The sequence below is a fragment of the Aspergillus novofumigatus genome (genome assembly GCF_002847465.1).
Source record: "Aspergillus novofumigatus IBT 16806 chromosome Unknown P174scaffold_4, whole genome shotgun sequence".
Taxonomy (NCBI): Eukaryota; Fungi; Ascomycota; class Eurotiomycetes; order Eurotiales; family Aspergillaceae; genus Aspergillus; species Aspergillus novofumigatus.
The window spans coordinates 685,250-701,518 of NW_020194277.1; the positions used below are offsets into that span (position 1 = coordinate 685,250).

The 16,269-nt window shown below is 49.6% G+C and overlaps 5 protein-coding genes across 5 annotated transcripts; 3 read left to right on the forward strand and 2 right to left on the reverse strand.

Moving 5' to 3' along the window:
• The first annotated feature begins 64 nt into the window (after nt 1–64).
• Nucleotides 65–704, forward strand: P174DRAFT_440982 (uncharacterized protein). Its single transcript, XM_024827192.1, has 2 exons — nt 65–222; nt 275–704. The coding sequence occupies exon 2, from the start codon at nt 435–437 to the stop codon at nt 651–653; it is 219 nt and encodes a 72-aa protein (XP_024682327.1). The 5' UTR covers nt 65–222; nt 275–434; the 3' UTR covers nt 654–704.
• A 915-nt stretch (nt 705–1,619) lies between these two features.
• On the forward strand, nt 1,620–2,247 carry P174DRAFT_159939 (uncharacterized protein). Its single transcript, XM_024821200.1, has one exon. It carries the CDS (start codon nt 1,723–1,725, stop codon nt 2,161–2,163), a length of 441 nt encoding a protein of 146 aa, XP_024682328.1. The 5' UTR covers nt 1,620–1,722; the 3' UTR covers nt 2,164–2,247.
• A 301-nt stretch (nt 2,248–2,548) lies between these two features.
• On the forward strand, nt 2,549–4,965 carry P174DRAFT_430720 (putative choline kinase; the record flags this gene model as incomplete). Its single annotated transcript, XM_024825654.1, has 4 exons — nt 2,549–3,480; nt 3,539–4,058; nt 4,121–4,264; nt 4,315–4,965. 4 exons carry the CDS (start codon nt 2,549–2,551, stop codon nt 4,963–4,965), a joined length of 2,247 nt encoding a protein of 748 aa, XP_024682329.1.
• A 213-nt stretch (nt 4,966–5,178) lies between these two features.
• On the reverse strand, nt 5,179–6,250 carry P174DRAFT_420317 (putative 26S proteasome-associated ubiquitin C-terminal hydrolase; the record flags this gene model as incomplete). The annotated part of the gene is made up of 4 exons (XM_024824859.1): nt 5,179–5,754; nt 5,829–5,991; nt 6,062–6,156; nt 6,209–6,250. 4 exons carry the CDS (start codon nt 6,248–6,250, stop codon nt 5,179–5,181), a joined length of 876 nt encoding a protein of 291 aa, XP_024682330.1.
• Nucleotides 6,251–8,006: 1,756 nt separating this feature from the next.
• On the reverse strand, nt 8,007–9,967 carry P174DRAFT_484360 (putative C6 transcription factor RosA-like; the record flags this gene model as incomplete). Its single annotated transcript, XM_024830761.1, has 5 exons — nt 8,007–8,503; nt 8,548–9,137; nt 9,186–9,450; nt 9,504–9,806; nt 9,858–9,967. The coding sequence occupies 5 exons, from the start codon at nt 9,965–9,967 to the stop codon at nt 8,101–8,103; spliced, it is 1,671 nt and encodes a 556-aa protein (XP_024682331.1). The 3' UTR covers nt 8,007–8,100.
• Between the last annotated feature and the right edge of the window lie 6,302 nt (nt 9,968–16,269).

The following is a 16,269-nucleotide window of genomic DNA, read 5'->3' on the forward strand; positions in this document are numbered from 1 at the left end:
TGATGGTTAGTATCTCGCAGGCGTTCGACTGCCCTTCTATATGGTGTCTCCTTGGACCAGGGCGGCCGTGTGTTCACCGAGCGAGCAGACCACAACTCACAGATCCTGTTCTTGGAACAATGGCTGACCGCTCGCGGATACAAGAACCATCAGACCGATCAGATGGTGCACTGGCATCGGGAACATATGTCCAACCTTGTCAATGCTTTGGATTTGGATCATGTAGGCCACGGGAGTGCAATCTGCTTCGGTGATGCTACTGACAATTTGATAGCCTGATTACAGTATCCCTCATATTCCAAATGCCGATGCGCCCGCCATGGTCGGCAACTCGTATGTCGGTATATCCAATTGCCAAGCCAAATATCTGGTTCAACGACCAGCTGTCCCGTACGGGCAGCAGAATGACACCTCCAAAGCCTTGTGGCTCGAGGATGGATACAAGGAATGCGTTGGTTACCTTAACCGAAGATCGTTACCTGGTGTTTGAAAAAGCCGGCTACGCACTCACAAATGCCGGCAATGCCACTCATCTGAGCATAAGTCCAGCCGTTCCTGATCACAGCGAAAAGAAAAAGCGATACGTGATCCACTATTCGAATGGCGAGGAGAGCGGGCTTTTCCTGATCTCCAGTGCTCTGGATGGTAAATAGCTGGGACCACGTGGTACCCTTCTACCAGCCAACTGCAATGACCAGGCGGCTCAAGTTAAGATCACTTTCCTCGGCAATGGTCAAGGCTACGCGTTGGAGTATGCTACTGGATCAAATGAGGTCGGGTTACGGGGAAAGTCTGGCTTCAAGGTGTGGAGTGTAACTTACCACAACTAGGATTGGTATGAAGGGTATGACTAGGTCAGAGACCTGCAGTACACAGCATTGGGACGAATGAGAATAATGTTTACTGTAGTATATGGATTGTTGTGATTGGAGTCGTGATTGCGCCATACGTGGAACGTGATTCTGGCTTGGCCGCCTTGCAAGCCAGGCATTTTTCAGGCCACGAACGTATATAATCCCTTGTTTCCCCTCCCTCAGTGTCTTTTCTTCTGTTGACAACCACTTGTCCTTACCACGCCAGATGTTCCCAAGCAGCTCAGTCATTTACTATGGCCTTTCGTACAGATGCAAAACCCCATGCGACAAATCTCAGTATGATTATGGATGAATAATGAACAACTGGATTGTTTTAAGACCGCTCACGTAACCAGCTTATTGCGGGGCCAAGCTTATTTTTCTGCCCCTGGGGAATTGATTCCGGAGTCCCAGAGCAACGAACCCCAATGCGCCAGTCAGAATCATTCGGTAATCCTGCTAGGCTTATCAGTATCTGCATTGCAGATCATTGGAAGCATCCGAGATAGCGGACAGCTAGGTTATCTCTATCTTGACGTTGTTCTTATCTGACGCCTGCTGAAGGAAGATGATACCTGCTTCGGCTGAACAAGTCACGAGTGTGCAACACACGCTAGGCCAATGTGTAATTGTCTCTAACAAGCCACTGGCTCTGGACTAAGCGGACATTGGCGTTGCAGAAGCTGTTCATTTGCTTACCGGAAGGCAAGTCTAGACGATGATCTCCTGGAGATTGGTACTCGTGTATCCTTCTCATGAGGTACCTGGAAAGGGAAAGTAGTCACCTGAGGCAACAGTCTTTTCTGGCCTGATAAGCGACTTTTTGGGCGGATTTTTTCGCCACTCCCTTTTCCTTCTTCCCAACCAGATGATTTCCGTCACCATTTCTCTTTTTCTCCTCCATATTATTTATCAGTCTGTCGCATCTGTTTATATTTTGTGTTCTGGTGGTCAGTCTGCTCAAGCAATCTGGATCTTCCGTCTAGTATCCCCGAACAGCGATTTGGCTTCTCTAAAAAGTGGTTCCCACCAGGAGAATCCACTCTGCAATTGTGGAATAATTCCCGACCGCTTCCAGAATCAAACCGTGTCTCTTTCTCTTGCCGGCTCCCCACTAGACCGCTACTATTATTCTCTTTCTTCCCAAACTCTTCACTGGCCTTCTCCGTCTATCCAGCGGGTGATTCGCGAGCGTCTCTACTCTGCCCAAACTGCGTTCCGACGTTGCTTGAACCTCAGTGTTCTTTTTGGAGACCTTCGAACCAATCGCCCCAAACAAGAGTGTCGCCGGCCTCCTGTCTGTATGTGACAGCTCTAAAACTTTCTATTGGTCATTTCATCAACGTCCTGTCTTTTCGAGAGCTGGGGTTCTCGACCGCCTCCTGGACTGTCGGACATGCCCTCCTTCGCCGACCCGCGCGGTGGTTCTGGTCTGGAGACTGAAGGTAGGTGTCTGCCTTGCGTACAATTTAACTTTTTAAGCCCTGATAAACGTTTTTATTCTTGTTGTCAATTGGCTTTCCCTTCGTAGTTGGTACTCAGTAGTACTTCTGGTCGGTCGAGGCTCAACCGTCCCGAGATCACATGAGCACATGGCCTGTTCACGACGTCTACCCAAAGCAGCTTTTATGAATTACCTCCCATGCATCCACCACCAATATTCCTTGCTCTGCCCGTACCTTTGATTAGGAAATATGATGGGATCTGACCAATTCTTAGAAGGGGTGAAGCCAATTTTGGGAACTGGCCTTAATATCTCTTCTTTTCAGAAGATTCTCACTGAGAATGGGCACGCGAGCACAGCAATTGCGGCGGTTGAAGGTAGTCCTTCCAAGCAGCACCGCGCGCCAGTGGCCAAGAAACCCACGGCTCGAACCCCATTGTATCATACATCGCAGACACCCAGCGTCATAAGCGAATGTCGGAGCCAGTGTGAGAAAGAGCAAGGTGCGAAAACCGGCGAAGAGAACGCTCACGATGGCCTGTTTCACCAAGTATATGAGTGGCTCCAGCAAGAGAAAGTGAAACAAAAGACCCGCCGGTCAAAGTTGAAAGGGACAGGCGAGGGTGTCGAAAGCGATGGCGACGACGATTACTACGATGGTATTCTCGATAAGACCGCACCTTACGATTCTGAAAATGCATTTGCTCTCGATAGGCTCGAAAAGATTCTCCTTCGGTACGCCGCTTCTCGCATTGAGGGCTCCTCCTCGGTCTATCCCCTACGGGGACCAACCCGGAAGCGTTCCCGCATCAAGGGTCTGCGGAGAGGCTCTGCATCCGAATCCGATCAGTATGATCTTGACTCGGCTGTTCCCGCTGTTGATGCAGTACTGGACAATTCCAAGACGCTCGCATACACAGGCGGGACCGCCGAGGAGGACGATCGACGATCGAAGGATAAGGAAGCTTGGTTGACATTCAAGAATGAGATCGTTCGCCTTGCCATTACGCTTCAACTCAAAGGTTGGCGAAAGTTTCCTCAGGAGCTTGCTGGCGAGATTGAGGTAATTAGATTGAGTGGTGCCTTGACCAACGCTGTGTATGTGGTCAACCCACCAAAATCCCTCCCTCCGCCTAAGGGCGAGGATGGATCTTATTCTCTTGTTCCCCGAAAGCCCCCGCCGTAAGTCTTCTGTCGCTTCTGCCTTACATGGCGATAAGTGCTAACATGATTCTCGTAGAAAGCTTCTATTGCGTATCTATGGTCCGCAAGTGGATCACTTGATTGACAGAGAGAACGAGCTGCAGATTCTTCGCCGCTTAGGCCGGAAGAACATTGGGCCCAAGTTACTGGGAACGTTCAACAACGGTCGATTCGAGGAGTTTTTCGAAGCGCGTCCACTTACGCCCAAGGACTTGCGTGTTCCGGAGACCATGAAGCAGATTGCGAAACGTATGCGCGAGCTGCACGAAGGGATCGAACTGCTTGAAGAGGAGAGAGAAGGCGGCCCGGTGGTCTTCAAGAACTGGGACAAGTGGGTTGATCGCTGCGAGCAAGTCATTAACTGGCTCGACATGGAAATCCAGTCTGAGCACAACGAGGCCAAGGCAGCTTCGGAGCCCTGGCGCCGTCGCGGGTTTGTTTGTGGTGTTCCGTGGCCTATCTTCAGAAAGGCCGTCGAAAATTACCGGAAATGGCTTGTATCCAGCTGCGGAGGGATCAATGAGATCAAGCGGCAGTTGGTTTTTGCCCACAATGATGTAGGTCATTCCTTTCGGCATTTGCATTCGGTCTTCGATTGTCCATTGACTAATCGGGTCAGACTCAATATGGCAATCTGCTTCGAATGGAACCCGCCTCCGAATCGCCGCTTCTTTTGCCTGAAAACAAGCACAAGCAACTGGTGGTAATTGACTTTGAGTATGCTTCGGCAAATACCCCGGGGTTTGAGTTTGCGAACCATTTTGTGAGTGTAGACCGACGACGTTAAGAGCGCCTCAGCTGACTCAAATGCAGAGCGAATGGTGTTATAACTACCACGACCCTGAGAGAGCCTGGGCGTGCAACAACCGACACTATCCAACACCCGAGCAGCAACGCATGTTCATCGCCTCGTACTTGACCCATAGACCAGGAGTGCGGTCGGCCGCTTCTCCGTCCATCACTCCCCTCATGCGAGAAAACTCGGCGACCATGACCTCATTGGCGCCTCTGGACCTCGACTCGACCACCGAAGCAGACCTCCAGGGCCAGTTGGAGGCCGAGAAGTCGCAGGAAGATAGCCTGGAGGCCGAGCTCCACTTCCTGATGAAGCAGACGAGACTCTGGCGCGTGTTCAACTCTGCTCAGTGGGTCGCCTGGGGAATTGTACAGGCCAAGGTACCCGGCATGGAGGAGGGGATTGCGGCGGTCGCAGCGGCGAAAGCGTCTAATGGGAACGGTCACAGCAGTGATTCAAACGGGTCAGCAGTCGCAGCTGCTGAGCCACCAGCGCAACCTCCAGTCGACGCGGACGTGGACGAGGCGGACGAGTTTGACTATCTTGCCTACGCGCAGGATCGGGCGATGTTCTTCTGGGCGGATCTCCTTGCGCTGAATTTGGTCCGGGAGGATGAGCTCCCGCCTCAGATGGTCGAGCATATCAAGCCTCGCATGATCGAGTATTAGTTTGGGGTTGAGGGAGTGGATTTTTGTTCTCGCTAATTATGACGACTCATGACTGATGATACGAAGCTACATGGTTCTTTGGCGGTACTGCACTTGACTTGTTCATGATTCGATGTACCTGTACATTACGTTCATTTGTGACGGCTAGCTTCTGTATCAATGGCGCTATATCATCCATTTTTGCTCATAAACTATCATGGAGATCATTCATGGTCAACCTCTCCGACTCAACAATCTTTTCTGAGTCTCCTGCTTCGCCTTCTCCACCCACGCGTCATACGCCCCAGGCCCCTCCTTCTCCTTCATCCCCACCACCCCCTTAATCATCTCCCCAATGAACCCAACAAAATTCCACCGGCGCAGGGTATTCTCCCACGCCCACGCGCGCCTCTTCCTCGCCTCCCGCTCCAACAGCTCCACATCCCCCGTCTCCCGGGCGCGCACCCTCAAATCCCTCACCACTGCCATAAGATTAAACCGCGTCTCCCCCTCAGGATACCGCGCAATACGCCGCTGCAAAACCTCGATCACCTTCTCGGGGAACGTCTCAGCATCGCACTCGCCATGACTAATCGGATACGGCTGCAACCCATCAAGCTCATACAGCACCCCGTTGACAGGCGTATACGCAATGAAATGGTAGACATCCGCCTCTTCGTCCTGCGCCGTGCGCACGGTCTCATCGACAAAGGGCGAGGCGCGCGCGAAGGCGTTATGCGCGGTCCGGATGGTCTCCGAGTTGGAGAGGGCCTCGCCGCGGAGGTCTGGCGGGAAGCCAGTTGTGAAGTCCTTGAAGGAGCGGAGCTCGGGCCCGATGCTGATGGGGTAGGGGCTAGAGGCGGGGAGTCCTGGTTTAGGATGACGGAGAGGATGGCTTGGGTGCCGCAGGCGTTTTGGATGGTTTGGGCGGCGAAGAAGAGGTTTTCGGGGAGGGAGGTGACGTAGGTGCCGTCGAGGGGTTGGGTGGTGTTTGTTGAGGGGGGTTCGCGGATCCACTTGAAGAGGAAGATGACGCCGTAGACGGGGCTGTAAGGACTCACGGAGTAGGATGGTGAGTGTCTTGGCTGGTTGTTTCATGGGAGGGAGTGGTGGTTACCTGAGTGAGCGGATTGTGTCTGCGTCGAGGGAGATGAGTTCCTCGAATTGAACGTCTTTGACGCCGAGATTCTCGATCAGGGAGGTGAAGACGCCCTGGACGCGTTAGACTTGAGGTCCATGTTTGGGGAGAAGAAGTTGAACATACCTCATCCGACTCGATCGTGCTCCAGCCTCCGCCGTCGGCCATGTCAGGAATCAGGTAAAATCCGGGGACTGTATGGGGGAAGTAGGTAATGATGTGAGTAGCGGTCACTGCTTTTGAATGACCAGCGGATAGAATGGTGCTGTTTTGAAGATTGAGTGAAGGTATGATAGATAGTCGATTGTTTGGACTTTTGGGGCTTGCGATGATACTGCTAGGTCCTACGTAAGATAGCCCAAAGAGGCATGTTTGGCTGCGATGCAAACAAGCTCCATCCTCTCAGAGGCTCGGCACTCAACTTGTTGCGATGCAATCGATGATCACAAGCAGTGATTGATATGATGAAAGTCATCCATGACATGTAGCACGTGTAAATGTGTTCTTTCTAACTGATATGCATGGCTTTCTCTACTTCACGGGTTGAAGCTCCAAGCAGGACACCTACCTGTATATCCTCTATTACCGTGATGAGCATCGCTCATCACCTCTAAGAGGACAGGTCTATCTGCTCAGGCATCATAAGATCTCAAGCACGCTGATGTAGTACTTTTCAACGAGAAACACTGCTACTGAGAGTCTGCCCGTTCTCTGGTTGATCAAGTCAACCCACCCAGCAGTCCCAGCTCCACAAAATACCAGGTACCCGGAAGTCACCCCATCGACCATCACCCACTAATCCTTATCAGTACCTGTTTATAGAAATGCAAAAGTACACAGGTGAAGCAAGAATAGAACAAGACCAAAACAGAGTGACTCCGATAGCACCTTCCTTAACTCTTAACATCATCCCATCAAGTACAAAGTATATATCAAACTCGAAACCTGAAACACCAAAATCAAAACAAAAATAAAGCAAAATCAGACCCCATCGACCCACCTGATTATCTACCTTACCCCTCTACTGGTAAAGTTGACATATCGTCATATGCTGACACAAGACTCCGAGGCAAGGTCTTCGCTTCACATACAGGGCCCATTTACCGAATACGAGGTTTCCCCATTTTCAGTAAAGGGTAGACTAGCCTTCCAACCCTATCAGCCAGTAAGAAGCAGATAAAACGCTGAAGATTATCGATTGACGATCAGGGTCAAAGCACATGGGGACGCCAGACGGTTTGTGTCGCGATGGGTTGCCAAATATAGGTGGAGGCTGGAGCTAACTTTGTATGACTGAGAGTATGACATTATTGTAGGGTAACGAGTCGATCAAGTATTTCCAGTTAGGTTCGGGTTTCAAATGCTTGGCTCATTCAGCGAATGGTCAGTTGTCGTTTCAGTGTCGTCTGGTGAAGATAGGGTTTGTAGATAGGTAAAATAGCTATGACGGTGTGTCTAAAAATATCCATCCACATGTGCGGGCTGGGATTGGGGAATGCGGATATTTCCAGATCGACATCCTGCATGCTTAGTCTTGTGATTTCATCTTACTACCTCTGTACAAAATTCGAATTATTCGAACAATCGTGCTATTCACTCCGCTGTATCATACATCGAATCCTATTTTTATTTTTATAACAACAATGTGTGCGATTCTCCAATCAAGTCAAACGAGAGTAGGGTATATTGCTATCTTGGTATCAAATCCATCCATTCCTGGCTTCATCCTCGTTCCCCGCATTTTCCTCCTGTATGCTGGATAAAGTAGTCCTGCAAATCAAACAAATCATTCGTAGCGAATGTGGGGTATGTGAAACTCAAAAACAAATATGCAAGACAAATCAAATCGCGACAAAATGATCCATCAGAGAAAGAAAACGGCCACAAATCCAAAAGTGTACAAAAAAAGAAGTAGCCTTCTATTCGCCCATGCTCAATCAAATGCGTTTTCGTAAGTCGGCCTGCGAAAAAAAAAAAAGTGTAAAAGAGGATTTGAGAAGTGAGAGTAGAAAAAAGGATCAGGTGCAGATGGTTCCGTTCCAGGCCTCCGTCGTGGCGGTCAGCCCGGCAATGTGCATCGAATGAGCATCGTCGTAGAGTCCGATGCTAAGATCGAGGGTTCCGTCCGCCCGCGACATTTCTCCGCAAAGCATGTTCTCGAGGTAAGGCGGTGCAAAAGCAGGCGAATGCTGAAGCGAGCTGGGCTCGGACAGGAGTCGAGGAGATGGCGGGTAGAGAGTATGTGACATCGGAGCTGTCACATAGGCTCCTGCAGCGTCGAACGGCGAGCTCGCGATCGTCACCGCAGGAGGCGAATGGAGAGGAGATTCGAGAGGCGGCGTATATGGTGCATAGGTGGCTGAGGTCGCAGAGGGTGAGGATGAAGATGCGAGGCGGTAGTCGTGGTAGTTGCGATATGGGCTGGGGGCGTGGGAGAGCAGTGATCGAGGGAATGTCGTGGTGACCATTGAAGACGGCTCTTGTATCTAGCAACGATATGCCGGGGCAGGTCCATGAGGCTCATGGCAAGTTGTAGTTCAGGACTGAAGGGATCTGCTGTGCTCCTTGTCACGACAATCCGGTAGATCTCCTCCACAGGTCCGACTGACAGCGGGCCCAGGTAGGCACCCCCCATATCAGGAAATAAGCTATCCAAGGCGACTCCAACGGCGTAAAACTGTGCAAGAATAGCCAGAGCGCCGATATCTGCATCACCACCGCGGAGCATGGCGGCGGGGAGCCAGAATAGCCATCTGCGTAGCGGTTGAACACGCTCGAATGCTTGCTCGGGTGTCTGCGACAGAAGATCCATCTGAAAGTTGCGCACAAAGTCGAGCAACTCTCCAATCCGAGTGTAGTACTCGTGGTTCTGAACAACCCGCTTCTGTACGCTCTGGAGGGCCACAATAGTCTGGTCGAGGCTGGCCAGATCAGCATCCTCAAAGCGGTATCCTGTCATAACTGGCGAGTTTGTGCAGCCCAGATATCTCTGGTTCTCGAGAAGCACGGCTAGTTCGGACTCATGCTTCCAGATGGGGTGCATCGCATTCAAGACCTTGTTCGAATTAGTTTCGTTATATACGTCGGCAGTATGACAACTCACCGTAGTAAGGCCTTGCTGTAAGGATGCCCATGTTTGCCAATCAGATGCTTGCCAGGAGAGCAAAATAGATGAAGCTAGAATGGCCTCGCAGTTCTCCTTTGAGAATGAGCCAATGGCCTTGTGCAGACCCTTGATTGCGATACCACGATGATGATATGCCAGCTGCTTGGTCTCCTGATTCCGCGTGATGAAAGCCAGGTGGGAAGCCGACAGGGTCAGGATGGAGCTCATCACGAAGTCGTTGGACAGAGCAAGGGACAGAAAACTTATGAAGATCGTTAGAAACGCTCTTGCTCATTCTCATCAAGGAGGCCTTACAGTGGCATCTTCTGAGCCCAAATTGTACACTCTCCGAAACCACGGCGATGAAGATCGATGGACAATCCGATGATATGATGAATCAAGCGCAAGTCTGACCTGAACAATTTGTACCATGCATTCCGAGGGTAGTGCATCAGTTCTGGGAAGGGAGGCACTCCTGTGACGTGCCAGTTCTCAATCTCCATCTCGATCTCAGGCGACATGAGCAGGTCGGGGGCTTTGCGGGCCTTGTTAGATTGCTCGCGTGCAAGAGCAACATCCATGTAGTCGCAACGGCAATTGTGCTTGGTGCAGTTTCGACTACTCAGGAATTAGCAACGGACAGCGTACACAGTAGCCGGCGTGCGTTACCATTGTGGGAAGGTCTCATCGCATCTGATATGTCGTCTCTTGCAAGTAGCGCAGCCATTCCTTGACTTGGTATGGCTCTTGCGAGGAGGACCACCACCAGGACCGGCCATTGTGTCTGGTGAGAATTGGGGGGCGATTATAGATGTTGAGCTTGAGGATGATGTCCTAGGAAGAAGGCTACCAACGACAGCCAGGTGAGGATGATGTACAGTGGACAAAAGATCTTTGGCCAAGTGAAAAAGAAGAAATATAAGTAGGATGATCAATGGACAAAGTATAAGTAAGTTTGCCTCTCGCTCTGGCGTTGGGGCGTCGGACGCTTGGAGCAAGGACGAGAATAAAGGCGGATGAAACGACGGAGGGGAAGTATATAGTCGATCCGGGACAAGGTTAAATGAGAAGACTCCAAAAATAACCTCGAGCCGCAAGCCCCAGGTGGAGGAATGAAGATATAGAGCAGATGCACGTGGAGAATACGAGAAAACGGCAACACCCTTGGGGTCGGGTTCGCGTTTTGAACCAGTATGGAGTAAGGAGGACGGATACTGGAGGAGATGATCAAGCGAGAGTGACAGGAACAGGAGCAACGGAGGATTAAATCAGTCAGTCAGAAATCAGGACGGCTTTGAAAATGCAGCCACCGGTTTTTTTAGTCACTTCTCTTCTCCCTTTCTCAACCGTTGAGCAGTGGGCACTTTAGGAAGAGGTGAACAATCGTGTGGAAAAGAAAAATCCACGACAGCAAAAAGAAAACAAACTACTATTAAAATCAGAATAAAGTAGCTACCTCGATAGGCAGTGATTAGTAAAATAGACGAGATCGTAATAATAAAGAATAAATAATAAAAATAAAAATAAAATAATCAAAAAATGAAGGGACCATCATCATCATGAAAATAGGGAAACTAGATAGATCAAGACTAGCCCACTGCTTGAAGATTGGCACGCCGAGATGCTCGAACGCCACGGCGGAGGACCGGTCAGATGCTGATCGTTTGGGATTAATGTATGGAGTCCAGTCAGAGAGATCGTAGATACATGGAACCATCTGCCACCAAGATGAAAAGAGTAAAAGGTTCAGGACGTCGGTGTGGGGGCCCAGAAGATGAGCAACCTTCATCATACAGGTTTCAGTTACAGGCTTACAGGCTACGGAAGAGCGTGCAGCAACTCTGGATACTACTGCAGGTGTAACCAGTAATGATCAAATCTGCGATGTGCTTTGTCAGGGAGAATGGTAGTTGGACAGGACGAGATGATGCTAGAGTGTCTCCTGCGTGGGAAGATGATCGGAAGCAATTCCTTGTCAAGACTATCCAGTATCAGTTTACATATGTAAGGGCCAAGAATAAAATAGACGTGATAAGAGAAAATAAAAATAAGAAAAAGAAAAAAGGAAAATCTACGGCTGGACACAAAAATACGTTCAAGGGTACAGAATGGACTATGATAGCACCTGGAGTTCAGTGTGGAAGAGGGGTTATTCTGGGTAGCTTGGACCTGGCCCCATCCAGCATTCTATTAGGCCTTGAAGCATCGAATCACCTTTTTTTCTTCCCCCTCCAGCCGGTTGCACCACATGGCAGAATCACCACCACCATTTTACCAATAATTACTTTACTGTTTATGGATTTGGGGGCTTCGGAAGATGTTCTGAGCCCGTCTAACTTGACGGGCCATAATAAAGTTTCGTCTGGACTTGCTGTAGACAGCCTATCACGCTTTTTTGTGAGACCGAGGCCCGGAGGAATATGATGGACACTGCAGAAGGTGTTTTGTCTCCACTATCCACTATGGACTGTCGGCGAGCAGAACGGGCAAGGTGTAGGGCGCAAATGTCGAGGTTACTAATATTCAGTACTATAGAGTGCCTGACTATTATTTCGTCATGCTGCGGTCAATTATACCTTGAGCAAAATGGGTTGCATCCTTGTCTACAATGATTCAAGAAAAGGGGCGAAAGAAAAAGAAATCACATTCCAAACGACAAGTATCATATCGCCGTCTCTGGGGACTTGGGCGCTGACTTTCTTCAATTTGACACCTACCATGTTTTGTCGGAGTCCGGACAGGGTCTGCCGGATCTCTAGATCCTTCTTGATCCAGGAAAACGCCCAATTTGGTCGAATCTGGAGCATCTGTGACAATCTCGGAATAGTTCTCCATTATTATTGAAGAACTTGCCCATTCGGGATTTTGGGAGAGAGACAGACATTGGCTGAGGGAAAACCTCCACGGACCATGGTACTATTCCCTGACTAACTGGATGGGGTTAGCATAGGATCTAGCTAGGTGGGCAGCGAGATTCTGACAGACAGGACTCAGGAGTGGCTCTGCAATGCTGGCAATCTCGCCGTTTTGAATATTACCCTAACAGTCGAAACTTCAAGAAATTGACTGTTAAGCGAACAGGATGAACATCACACTTGCTCCACCGAAACGCTAATCGACAACCCCTTTTCTTGTCTCGGGTAGGCGCCTACCGCCGATTCGGCTACCTGGACGATGAGCGGAGGAGACAGTTTAAAATTGACTGTTTCTCGTTCATTGTATCCAAAATGAGTCTAAGTTTAATGCCAAGGTATTGCTGGATGCTGCCGGTTAACAGGCTAACACCGCTTATATCAACTCTTGATTGGTTTGATCCAATCCTGAGTGTCTATCACAATTAGACTTCCAATTGATTTTGCTTGATGATGAACTGATGGCCTAGGCTAGCTCATGCTATTGTGCTAACTATCTATCACGAATTCAGACCCTTAACCGCTTACGAAGATCTCAACTCCCAAGTGCAATTAACCTTCAAACTTTGAAAAAATAGTAAGCTTAAAACTTGCTCGGATGAATATGAATAGAGACTGTCTCGTTGTCGGTCATCGGTGCTGAAGTTGGGCCGCTGAGCCCCTTTAACTGGCAGAACGAAACTGCCGCTTCAAGCCGAGATAACACGTTGGCTCCACATCTCAAGTGACGTACAGGTCAGATTCCGACCTGCGGGACGTTCGATATTGTCAAAAATATCTATCGAATCAACACTGCTGCCGTCAAGGCAAAGTAATGATACATCGACTGTCAAACTACACGCAGCAGTAGTACCTACTATTCAAGGCAAAACCCGTCAAAATAATCCGCAGTATCAGGCATGGCAAAGAACAATCAAACAAGACAAATTACATCGACAAGTTGATGGCCAGATCACTAAACCTCGTAAGGCTAAAAACTGTCATAGGCACTGCGCGGGCCAACCAATCTCGTCCAGCTCTGTGTCAACTAAACCGAGCTAGGCTGGGGCTGTGACACTCTAAAGTGTGAGGTACTAACCAGTTAAGGCATCATGACGCTAGTTCGAGAGGAACGGGCTTCTTTAGCACCAGTCCGGTGTACAAACAACCTATTTAGCATTCGCAGGCGGAGATGGGGGCTTTGCAATCCTCAAAGTTTGCTGCTATTACTGGAAACACTTCTTCCAGCTGAGGAAAGTTTGTAGGACACTGTGGTGTGCAGCTCGTGCCTGAGCTATCCCAGCAAACTGGGTCATTTGCGGCTGAGTTTTGAGCAAACCAGTGAAGGCCACGAGTGGGGTCTATGTTAATCAGCCTCTTCTGGAGCCCAGGCAAATAATACGTATGTTTGCATTTAGAGAATCAGACTAATATGGAACCAAAAAAAAACCTCTTCATTGCAAGTCAACGCATATGTGCAAGAGGCTGAATCGTCGAAGAGGACAACACGATATACCGTATTCCGTAGTACTCCACAGAATAATGTGAGTAGTCACTGGACTCTGGCTGCAATGTCACACAGTTTCAGTCTTGAGACGCAGACGCCAAGACCAAGTCACGCCTTGTGTGGGACAAGAAATTCCCAGGCCGCCGGATGAAACATCTGGCCGGCAGCTTCGACCCACGTCCAATCGAGACGGGGAGTCTTCCGCAATATACAGAGTAGTAACCTCAAATTTCGGTGGTTTAGTGGCATTTTGGTGGTGTTCCGCAGAAGGATTAAAAAGGCTTTGGAAGGATGAAAAGAACGGCCAAGGAAGGGCGTTTCAGAACGAAATAGCGACTGCTTACAGGTACCTACATGACTAGGTCAGGGTGGGAATTGCAGAGGCTATCCTAGACTATCAGAGCTATTCGGGGTTGCGGGCCGGGACCATGGTCATGGGGAAGGCGCAGAACTCATTGCCCAATGAGGAGCCTCAGAAGTCGATAGCTTTAATAACTGTGTTCTTGCTTGTAGTCTGAATGAAAGATCAACTACCTGGAGCAGATTATCAAAGGAACAGTCGAGACTCGAAGTGCTGGAGTCGGCGACATGGATTATCAGTGCTAATTTCATTGCATCAGCTGATGTTCCTGTCGATTGTTTCGCTTATTCGAGTCGTTTTCATTCAGTAGAAACCCCCTGCATATGTACTGTCACTAGGGAGTACTGTCCATGCTCTACTAGGTATGTCCCCACCCGACTCCATGTGTATTCTCATGCACTGCAATACAGACCATCACCACGTTTTCTTACCGAAGGGATAATCCCTGATCGATCAGTAATCGATGATTTCATGTGGCTGCTGCCCATGACAGGGTCCTGCCTGGGCAGGCATCACCATCGCCGTCTCTTACCGAAGGCTGACGTTGAAGAGCAGGCAACAGTCACTTAAGAGATCGATAAGACGATGATGCCTATTTTCTTGTATAGCCTGAGCTCCAGAGCCGAGCCTTGGCAAAAGACTTGTAACCTCGTCAGTGTGATTCACAGAGATTTCACCCCTCCAGAACTAGAAGTCCAGATGGACAATCTTTGTTGAAGAGTGGAGGTGGGTCAGGCAGACCCTTGCCTCAGATAACCCCTCCCTAACCAATTTTAGCATCGGCGGACGTTGCCGATTCTAACAACCAATCATAATTAGGACGTCGCTCTCCGCGTCCGATGGTCGCTGCCCACTCAGATTCCCGTCGGGCCCACCTCGATCAACTTCGACGGGAATCCAGCCTGACGGGGCTTTCTGCCTTAGGCCAATGGGAAGCCAGCCTGGGCTTACACCCCGGTCCATGTTCTTCGCTTCTCGCGAGATGGAACCTAATCCAGTTAGCGTTAATCTAGATCACCACTTGTTTGGGTCTGTCAACTTAATTTTTCTCGAGTCCGGCGCAACTTTAATTCGGCTGCTCTTCTTTGTCTGGGATTTGGTACCATTGTCTTTTTCACATTAATGATATCTAAGCGAGATGATGCGTACAGGAGGTCGCTCATCTTGTGGAAGCGAAAAGAGTGGAAATTAACGAGGTTTCGATGAAAACGTAGCAGTCCAAGGACTGCTTTTATTAATGATCTAGAGAATGTCAAGGGTGTACCCTGTACGATGCAGTGCACCCAAACGGGCAAAGGGTACACATGGACGCCCCGCCCTTACCTGGATGCCATGTGGGCTGACAGGGTGAAGCAGCCTGCAGAGTGCAGGATAGATACTTGTAGCCATGCATTCCTGTCCGAAGCCATGGAGTCTCAGAGCCATGGAGTCAAGGATGTGATTGCTACCTCCGTTCAATCACAATCGTCCTCTGGAGACGAGAATAACCCCTCGTCACTTGCCAGAGCTCGCCCCAACATGCAGTCTGTGAGGACGATAGTCACCCTTTTCCACTTAGGCCGCAAATGGCCATGTCAGAACTTAATGGTGGAATCTGCGGCCGACTAAACTAACGCGCCTGATCAACCAGGCTAGAACGAACGGATCAGTGTCTATGATGCGCTACATGACTCACAGCCTTCTTGTGTAATCCATACCGACAACATCGGGCCCACTTCAGGGTCAAACTTCCAGGACGAAGCCAACCGAAATCAAGCTATCAACCATACTAACCACCAAAGCGAAAGCAGGCACAGAGAGACGGAGGAGTGATTAATAATACAGCCGATTGCTCCCAGCCAGCAGTTTTTACCAAGACTTGTCGTCCTATCAGAAGCGTCTCACCAGTTGCCGTTTGTGTACAGAGTACTTTGAGTCCTCGCATCACTCTCGTCTGTACTTATCCAGGACTCTACTCCGTATACTCCGTAACTGTGAGTACATAACAATTCAAGAACAGATAGACAGAGACAGAGACAGAGGACAAAGACAGACAAGAGCCTCAAGCCAAGACGCCAAGACGCCAACAGCAAACACCATACTCGAAACTGTACTCTCCACGAAGCAACACTCCCACCAATGACGCTGCGGACGGATTATAAAGTTGTCATGTTATGCAGTTTGAAGTTCACTGTACAATAATAATATAATTCACAGCCCCCACAGCTAGCTGCAGCTCACTAGGAAAACCTCGCTGGTCCAGTGCCAGTGCCCGTGGTCAGTGGTCAGTGGTCAGTGGTCAGTGGTCATTATTGTCCTAAGGCTAACCCTCACCCCCTGTCT

What these genes read in the sequence shown, in the direction of transcription:
- P174DRAFT_440982 (XM_024827192.1), top strand. Translation starts at nt 435, where the DNA reads ATGGATACAAGGAATGCGTTGGTTACCTTAACCGAAGATCGTTACCTG.
- P174DRAFT_159939 (XM_024821200.1), top strand. Translation starts at nt 1,723, where the DNA reads ATGATTTCCGTCACCATTTCTCTTTTTCTCCTCCATATTATTTATCAG.